At 28.7% G+C, this 10,513-nt stretch overlaps 1 protein-coding gene across 1 annotated transcript; it reads left to right on the forward strand.

Annotated features, from left to right (window-relative positions):
- Positions 1 to 7,063: 7,063 nt before the first annotated feature.
- LOC113866896 (exocyst complex component EXO70B1-like) lies at positions 7,064 to 9,157 on the forward strand. Its single transcript, XM_027501694.1, has one exon. It carries the CDS (start codon positions 7,064 to 7,066, stop codon positions 9,155 to 9,157), a length of 2,094 nt encoding a protein of 697 aa, XP_027357495.1.
- The last annotated feature ends 1,356 nt before the right edge of the window (positions 9,158 to 10,513 follow it).

Consider the following 10,513-nt stretch of genomic DNA (forward strand, 5'->3'; position numbering starts at 1 on the left):
CTCAAAGGTCACTCGGGTCGACCTTCCAAGATGGTCATGATCATGGTATATGCACAAGTATGTCACTACTACAAGAGTTCTAACAGTACCTTTATAAATTATATATACACAGGGTGTAGTGGATCCTACTATTTACAGAAAAATCTACTGGAATACTATAATATAACTTCATTTCCAAAATATAAATATGGCTAGGTGTATCATCACAATCTATGGCCATAAAATAACAAATCCTCTGACACTCATTAAATACATAATTTAGTCTACAATGTATAGAACTATCTATTAATCTAATTCTTTCTTGGGGTGTCATCATCTACGTTTCTTGAAAATTTTAGTAAGGATGAGCATCTATTCTACCATTTTATCAATCATAATGCAAGAAATCATAGTTGTGACATAAAGAAAACATAATCATTTCAACAACTAACTTGCAGAACAACAATAATCACCTAGTCACAACACATGAATTAGTCATAAATTATTTAGTTCTCTCCTTCAAACACACACTCCTAGTGCACTATGATCACAGAAATACGATGCTTTCAGCATTTCTCGAGGTCTTACTCAACTAGGTAAATAGCTGCTGATTAGCCCATTTATAACGATACAATGTGCACAATAACGAGCCCCTTAGCAAAAGTATAGTCAGAAGTCTAGTCAGGAAATGAGTGTAAGACCATGTGACACATTCATTCTTAGAAAGAGTGTGTACACATACGCGAATGTCACTCATTATCCTACGATTTCTTATCGTCTTTGAACTTTATACCTCTAACGTATCTCTGTAACTATTTACACTAGATTCATCCAATACTTTATATTCACCCCATATTTAGCAATCTACACTTGTATCATATTTCTTCTCATATCACTTTTCTCATCCAACTAAAAGATCGTGCTTAATAAAGCACTTCCATACTAAGTTAACAACACCACTTGTTTCCAGAGTATATTATCATGCCAAAATCACCAAGTATTCATTAATAACATTTTATCATGTCTAGAGTTTCACAATATATCATCAATCACAATATCATATTTTCTATAACACTCCATATTGAGTACTCATCATATTTTCATGTGAACACAACTTAATTATTCAAGCCAAATAGTCAAATGCACATATTATCAACTTTTACTCACAAATATTATCATTCAAACATATACTTTCATATAATCCTTATGTACTAATGCTCCCATGAGCACAAAATATACATTGTGATAAAATAATAAAATAGAGCTCTTCTTAGCTCGAAATGAGTATTCAGAGAAAGATTGATGAAGGTTCTTACTCAACAATACGAGTTTTCTTGGATATTATGATATACACTTAAGAGATGAAAACAAGAGAAACAGACAGAGAAAACAAAGTTAAATAAAAAGAAATTTACTTGGAGGTGTTTAGCTTTGACGCCCAAGTTCGGATTTGAGGAGTGATCGGAGTTTGGAGAAGTTTTATTTGAGAGAAAGAAGTGAGAGTTCAGAGAAAGTTAGGAGTGAATGTAAGGTTTGGAGTGAAATAAAATTTCTATGCTAAAAATTTCTTAAATACCCTTTAGCCCTGTACACTCTCGCTTGAGCGAAATATAACACCAAACAATGATCTTCTTAAGCATTTTTTTTATATTCTCACTTGAGTAAGGCCATACTCTCTTGAGCGAGATAATGTCCAAAGAGTTGGACATTTTTTTTATGAGTCCTCGCCTGAGTGACTCAGTTTGCCTAGATGAGAACTCTACTTGCTTGAGTAAGATTACTTTCGCTTGGACAAGATCTCTACTTGCTTCAGCGAAATTGCCTTGAAAACATGTGATTCTGAGCGTTTAGTCTCACTGGAGCGAGATCCGTCTTGCTTGAGCAAGACCCTTTGCACAAAAACTCTAATAAACACTCATTCAATCAATTCACAATATAATCTGATATCATTCAATATTAAAATAATTATTAAACAATAAATATATTAAAAAAAGTGTGTTACAAATGACATTTTAAAGGTATAAACTTTTGGTTTGTTAATTTGGATTCATTAGTAATTTATAAATAAATATTTTAGTTTTTATTTTATTTTACAAACAAGTTACTTAGCAAGAGATAAAAAAAATGTGTGGAGGTTATTTTCTTAGGAGATGATGACAGTACCACCCAAAATTCGAGCACTAATATTGCCCAAGATTCCTAAGTCAAATAATAACACTCCAAAACTTAAAGATCAAGAAAGAACGTTACTATTGTATAAAAAACATTTAGGAAATACCTTTTTTGTTTTTATTAAACAACTAGTTAGTAATTTACAAAATGCACAAATATTTTATTTTAAAATAAATATATATAACAACATGTAATAAGATTATTTGAAACATTAGTTTTTCAAAAAAAATATTTTAATTTAACTTTATATCTATAAATAATATACATCAAAATAATAAATTATTTTATCAAATTACAGTAATTTTATAAAATAATTTTTTTAAATAATATATTAATAATTATAAATTTTATATAAACAAAGATTACAAAAAAAATTGAAGTTTATATAAAATAATATTTTTTATTAATAAATGTAAATATAGATATTCACAGAAAAATATAAAATTTTATATAAGATAATGAGAGAGAATTATGTAATAACTTTTATTTTCAAGTTTTAGAACAAAATTAATATAAAAAAAAAGTAAATTAGTTGCAATAAAGGGTATAATGCACATCTTATTTTCATAAAATTTTAATCATAAAAAGTATGCGTAACAATATTTAAAAGACAGTAACTCTGCTAAATACTTTACTTTTTAGATAAAGTATTATAGTTTATGATATAATCACAAAATATATAAATTTATTAAAAAACAAACTTAAAATAATATGATTTATATAGAATGGTTATTTACATAACTCCATTGCAGTTTATGCTTTCACTTGTGAGACAAAATTGAAACAAAGGGATAATGTGAAATCATAAACTTTAATTATTGTAATATTTAATTACAATAAATTGTTTTATCCACATCATTTCTTCAATAAGAAATTAAAACAATTATAAGAATATATATAAAATTTGTTAATAGAATATAGTGCAATATTATACCTAAAATTACTTTTAAAAATATCCAAAAACATGGAGGTATGATTTTGGTAAAAAAAAAAAAACCCGAAAGAAAGTATAATAAATAAGCCAGCTAAATAATATTATGAGCTAGAATAACAAAATACCAAAAATACATCTTTATAACATGAAGTCAAATTTAAAATTCATATTTTAAATAAAATTATCCTAAAACCCAATGAAAGTATGAATACTTCATTTTTACCTTTACTATAAATGTATTATAATAAAAATTTTAACCTATTTAGTAATTGATTTTCAAAATTATTAAATGACATAAATATTTTATTTATAATTTTTAAGTAGGAAAAATGGATCATTGATAGAAAATAAATAATAAATACACACATAAATGAAATTAATTATATTGAATGTTAGGCTTTATTGTTGCTTTAAGTGAAATTGCCTTTTCAGTTTTGCTGGGAGAAGGAACACTACATTTACGGTTTTGTAATCTCTTAATTAGTAAGATACATCAACTTGAAACATTAAATATGAAAAGTTGCGGAGAATAGTTGTTGTTAAAGGCCTATTTTATTACATTGGATTAGGTACCAATGTAACAACAACAAAAAAATGTTTTGCGGCATCTAATCGTACTTTGAGAAATTTAATGAGAATTCAGAGTGAAAAAAGTGGTAGTAAATAAAGCATTTGGAGTTAACGAAAATTCTCTCTGTTGTTCTTAAATAAAATAGATAAGAGATACTTGAAACAACAATTACCTCATCTTATATTTAGATCAATGCAAAATATTGAAGTTAACAAATAATATGCAATTAAATACTATACAAAAAGTAGAACAAGAGGCTGAAATTAAAAAATTCAAGTTGAATTATGTAAATCAAAATTAGGGATGAGAATGATCAAGCCCCGAGTTGAGGGTCTATGGCTTAGTTTATTAAAAATGTTAGGTTTAAACTTTTGAAAAGACCTATTTAAATAAAAAAGTTAGGCTTAAACTTTAAAAAAATAACTTTTCAAACTTATTAGACTAATTTAATTAAATAATTATATTATTTTATAATTTATATTTATTTATAACAATTTAATATAAATATAATTGTCCAGAAAATTTATATATATATATATATATATATATATATAAGAAAAGAATCTTCTTACACAAGTGTAAGTTTAAAAACTTTTACATTCATTCAATCTTAACCTTTCATTTAACTTACATATAACGACCAGTGAAATAATAAATTATAATTTGTTAGATATAAGTTAAATGAAAAACTCAGATTAAGTGTAAGAGTTTTTAAACTTACACTGGTATAAAAAATTCTGCTATATATATATATATATATATATATATATATATATAATATGTAATGTAAAATATAATTTAGTATTTATACTTTAATAATATAATAATTATAATTATACTATTAGAGAATCAATTAAAACTTACTCTAAAATTTTTTATCAATTAACATTTTATATATATATATATATATATATATATATGTATATATATAACATAATTTAGTATTTAATCTATAATAATATAATTATTATAATTTTACTATTAGAGTACTAAAATTTAAATTTATTGTAAAAAAAAATCATCAATTAAAACTTTGTTTGATTTCTAAAATATCTTAATCTATTATTAGAATTCATTTTTTCATAATTCTTATTCTAGTCTTTTTAATTCAAATACTTTTCAACTTCTTAATCCTAATATAATTTTTTAAAGTCATGACTGCATAAATCAAAAATAAAGAATTTCTTTGACAATTATTTATTGGGTTCTACGTTTTAGTTTCATTCTTTTTTTTTCATAATAAATATTCTAATTGTTAGCTTGGTATTTGAAATTACATAATATAGACATGTTACCTTTTGGATTATTTGAAATATGAAATTTTGTGGAGTTATTGAATATGGTCATGTTGAGATATGATGTCTTTAAAGCTATTCATATATATATATATATATATATATATATATATACACATACATTTTTTTTAACTAAACATAGTATAATTACTTATCCTATGTTTTCCATTTTAGTAGTAACAAACTTTCAACTTGTTAGTTCTTTGGCTTGCTGGCTCACTAAATTTAAATTTAATGTTATTTGAAGGTCTTACTATTAAATAAGCTACTAAATAAATTATTAAGACAAGTTAGATTTTTAAAAAGGTCAGAGCAAATATAAAAAATTAACCTATGTTAGGTCATAAGTCTAGTCTTAGGCTCTAATTTTATTAATAGGCTAAACCTATTTAAAATCATAGGTCAGTCTATCCTAACTCATTTTCATCCTTAATTCAAATGTAGAACAGAAAAATAAAAATAAAAAATGAAAACGACAAATATGATATTGAAATTCCTTTTGGTTTATTGATACTTAATCACACATTTTTAAGGCTTTTGGTAAACTTTACTTATATATCCTGAATTGATGCAAAAAAAATGATTGATTTTAAATAATTTTCTACGTAAGAAGTTAATAAATTATTTGTGCAAGTTCCTCTATCATTTCATAAATTTCGCATGTTTAGATTTCATCATTTATTTCATATTTAACTTTAACTTTTAAACAACACCTAATTTTTATAATTATTTTTACATATATATTTTTAATATAACGTAAAAATTATATTTATCAATAAATATCATTATCTGTGAAATTTTTTAAGAGAGCTATTTTGTTTCTATAAAAGAATTCAAAATCATAAATAATTAATTTTTTTTTACCGGTTCTAGGTGAAAAAAAAAAAGAACATTTAAGTTTAGGCATGAATGTTTCTCATGTAAGGATTGAGAAATAGGAGAGAAGTGATTTACTATTAACTTTTTAATAATATTAAATGTTTAAGATTTCTTAACCACAAAAGAAGATTAAGGCCAAATACTCCAGGTATTTTATTGAGAATCATATATTAACATGTTGGTTTATATAATGAAATCAAGATTAGAGAAAAATGTTATTAGTGCAATAATAATTACAAAAAAAATATTATCGACAACATTTATATTCTTAAAAATGAATACAATTCCTTTAAATCCAATATTCTTATTTATTATATCTTTGTATTTCAATAACAGTAATTATCTCATGCTGTTTTCTTCCTTTTGAGACTAGTTTTTTTACATGGATAATTGTGCGTTGCTTTATCCAAAACCGTCTCAAAATATTGACTTTAGATAAACACAAAAATTCATGTTCTTCTACAAAAGTGTCGTTTATAGTAAATTTTTTAATATTTTACTATAAATAACTTGGTTCTAATTAGCTTAAGAAAATTAATTTATTGTTGCAAAAGTAATATATTTTCATTAAAATACAGTGATAATGTTAAAGTTGTAAAAATGCAACAAATATTTTTTCTTCAACAAATTTTTTCAAAAATAATTGTTTAATTTAGTCATAAAAAATAGAGATTAACCTTTTTTTGTTAACAATTTATTGCTTTAGTACAATAACAAAAATATTATTATAAATTATCTTTGTTCTTATTTGTATACATTGTTGTCCTAAATAATAAAAAAGGACAGCAATATAATTAAAATAATAATTATAAAATCTTTGTGTATATCTATCAGAGATGCACAAAAGGAAAATGAGGGGTCAACGGTCAATCGCACAGATAAGCAACCTCTCTATGTAATATTTGTTCCCGATGGAGCTTTCCATCCATTCATTTTCTTTCTCTCTCTCTCTCATGCACGAACGCAAAACAAACGACGACTATTTCAATTCCCAACCCCTAAATTTTTTTAGAAAAAGGAGATTTTAAAAAAGTAAAAAAATTAATAACAAGTTAACAACGATAAGCACTAAAAACAAGTAGAGGAAATCAATTAAGGGAAATAAAAAGAGGGAAAAACACAAAGCGAATACCTCTCCAATGTTGTCTTGGCATTTATCATTCTGAAACGCCTTATTCCCTTTTTGTTTTTTCTTCGAGGGAAACCATAATCGTCGTCACAATAATAATCATAATGGAGAAGAACCTTGGTGACCATTCTGGCAGTTTCGTTCGCAATGATAAGGAGGATGCCAATGTCAATGACACCGCTCATTCGTCGATGGCACCAGAGCCTACAGATAAAGTCGATGGCGAAATTGAAAAAGCCGCAGATGCAGACCACGTTCATGGAGCACCAGAATCAAAAGAAGAGGAAAAAGAAGAAGCAATTGTCGAGGTTCCACCAGAATCTCCCCCTCCGAGCCTCGAGAAGGTTTCTGAAGGCATAGATCAATTCCTGATGACTTTACAACCGAATGACAACAACAACTACAACCACAATGTAGATGCCAAGAAAGTCACATTGGAGATGGCTAATTTCATCCACACGTTCTTAGATTTGGTGGAACAGAAGATCGCAAAGTACGAAACAGGTGAAGCCAAATGGAGCGAGGCGGCGGAGGAGGATTCATCGTTTTTGGAATTCGTGAATCGCATTTCAAAGCTGTTGAAATTATTTGCAGAGTCTCAAGCTGAAGAGGAACAAGAAGAAAACAAGGTCAAGGGAAGAAAAGACCTTTTGATCAACAGCCTTGGCGCCATTCAGCAACGAGCAATGTCATTTTTGGAGGAGGCGTTTCGATCACTGTTGGAAGAATCTAGAAACCAAGACAAATCAGAACCCGACCCAAAAGGGAAACACGTGGCAGAACCGTTGGAGTCTGAGCCAGCCACTGAGACGGTTACAGATTTCCCCGGTTTCACGGAGGAAACAATTACAAATCTGAAGAAGATAGCAAAGGAAATGATAGCAGGTGGGTACAAATACGAGTGCTGCCAGGTGTATGCAATTTCAAGGCGGCACACGTTCGAGGAGAGCTTGCACAAACTGGGCTACGAGAAAATCAGCGTCGATGAGATTCAAAAAATGCAATGGGAAACGCTGGAGAGGGAGATTCCAACGTGGATAAACATCTTCAAAGAGTGCACCACACTATGGTTCCCTAACGAACGAAAACTGACTGAGTCGGTGTTCGCCGACGAGCCTTCGAAGTCAGCGAGCCTTTTCAAATACCTTTCTCGTAGCATTATGATTCAGCTTCTCAATTTTGCAGAGTGCGTCGCTATGACAAAGCGCGCAGGAGAAAAGCTCTTCAAATTGCTCGACATGTATGAAACCCTAAGGGACGTGATTCCAAATATGGAGAATCTTTTTCCCCTGGAATGTGTAGCAGAACTCAAGTCTGAATTAACATTGGCTAAGTGTAGACTTGGCGAGTCTGCGGTGTTGATATTTTGCGATCTCGAAAACTCAATCAAGTCCGAAACCGGTAAAATACCGGTTGCCGGTGGCGCCGTTCATCCTTTAACGCGCTACATCATGAACTACCTGAGGTTAGCGTGTGAATACAAAGACACTTTGGAAGAGGTCTTCAAGGAACACTCGAAGATTGAGCGTGCAGACTCAACAAGTAGGCCTCACTATGAAGGAGGTGAAAATAAAAATAACAACCAAAGAGATAAAGAAAACATGTCACCGTTTGCAGCGCAGTTACTGAGGGTTATGGAGCTTCTTGACTCAAACCTTGAAGGGAAGGCGAAGTTGTACAAAGAGGTAGCACTAAGCTGCATCTTCATGATGAATAATGGGAGGTACATCGTTCAAAAGATCAAAGGTTCTGCAGAGATTTACCAAGTTATGGGTGAAACGTGGTGTCGTAAAAGATCCACAGAGTTGAGGACATACCACAAGAACTATAAGATAGAAACGTGGGGTAAAATTGTCAGTTGCCTTAGCCTTAAAGGGGTGAGCGATAGTGGGAAGGTGCACAAGCCGGTGGTGAAGGAACGATTCAAGACCTTTAATGCGTTATTTGAGGAGATTCATAAGACGCAGAGTACGTGGGTGGTGAGTGATGAACAGCTTCAGTCAGAGCTAAGGGTTTCTATTTCGGCACTTGTGATTCCTGCGTATAGGTCATTCTTAGGGAGGTTTTCGCAATACCTGGACCCAGGGAGACAAACAGAGAAGTATATCAAGTACCAAGCTGAGGATATAGAGAATTATATTGATGAGCTATTTGATGGGAACCCTCACCATCAAGGCGCTGCTAGAAAGAAAGCATGATCGCAGTGACACCATGCACATGGATGAATGAAGCTTTGAAGATTGTATGATTTAGAAAGGAAGATTTATCGTGCCATGAACGCGCCTATTGAAGCTTTTCTTCGGTTGTTTTGTCATGAACAGTGGGAAAAGTTGAGTTTGAATGTAATGACTATGACCTTTCTTTTGTATACAGGATTCAGATAGTGCTTAGGGTCAGTTCCTCCCTTTTTGTTCAAATTTTCAAGCCATCCCCATATTTTCTTTTTTAATTTTCCTTTGAATTCTCATCAATTGAGTTTTTGTCTTGCCTGTTTTGCCAGGCATAATTAACTCCTTTGTGAATTGTGATTATAAGACTTGTCTTCGTTGTAAGATCACAACTAATTCTTTCATGAATTTCGAACAATTAAATTTACACTAATTAACATTTTCATTTGGAAACAATCATATTCAATTACCTTACGGTTAAAAAATAATTCATCTTTCTCTTTTTCATGATTAATTGTTCCTTCCCTTTCTAATACTTAATTTCAAAAGTTAATTTTCTTAATGCTTTTGTTCACTGAAGTTATTTCTCTTTTTTTCTTCTCGAGGTCTCTCTACCTTTTGCTTTCTATACATTTTTCCTTCAAATCTTCTATTTTTTTTTATACATTTTAATTCAGATAAAATCATCTTTATTTTGTGCGGAAAAATCCTACAATGTAAAATAAACCCCGTAGAATTTTTTTTTAACATTGGTAGGAAAAGAAAAACATAACTTTATTGTAAAAAAATTATATACTGTTGCATCCAATGTCAAAAATTTTATTACCATTATAAAAAATTGTTGATAAAGACTTAATTTATTATCGTTAAAAACTTCAATTTATAATAACAAATAATAATAATTTAAATAGTTACTAAAATTAATTTTTTATTTATTTACTAGCCTTTATTATTATTGGTAAAATTTTGAAATTTTTTATTAATAATTAATAAAATCTTAATTTGAATAATTTGATTAGTAAAAATTTTAGTGACAATAATATTTGTATATAAAAATTTTAAATAACAATAGGCAAAATTAGTATTTTCATCTCTTAACTTTAAAGTAAATTTAAATTTCTTCCTCCAACTTTTTTTTTATTTATTTTAATCCTCTAACTTTTATAAAAATTTTAAATTGGTCATTTTTTGTTTAAAATCTTAACTCCATTAAAAAAAATTATCGTTTTGTGTCACATATATCTCGTTCACCTTCCTCAAATATTTGACCTAATCTTTAACACCTCTTTCACTTTCTCCTCTATTTCATCTTCATTTACTTATATTCAAAACTCTATCTTCTTGTCACCAACACCAAGCAATCACTCCTAAATCTTAAATTATAAA

Source organism: Abrus precatorius, unplaced genomic scaffold, assembly GCF_003935025.1.
Source record: "Abrus precatorius isolate BTA unplaced genomic scaffold, Abrus_2018 Scaffold5, whole genome shotgun sequence".
NCBI classification, from domain to species: Eukaryota; Viridiplantae; Streptophyta; class Magnoliopsida; order Fabales; family Fabaceae; genus Abrus; species Abrus precatorius.

Coding starts and splice junctions, on each gene's coding strand:
- LOC113866896 (XM_027501694.1), top strand. CDS start 7,064: ATGGAGAAGAACCTTGGTGACCATTCTGGCAGTTTCGTTCGCAATGAT.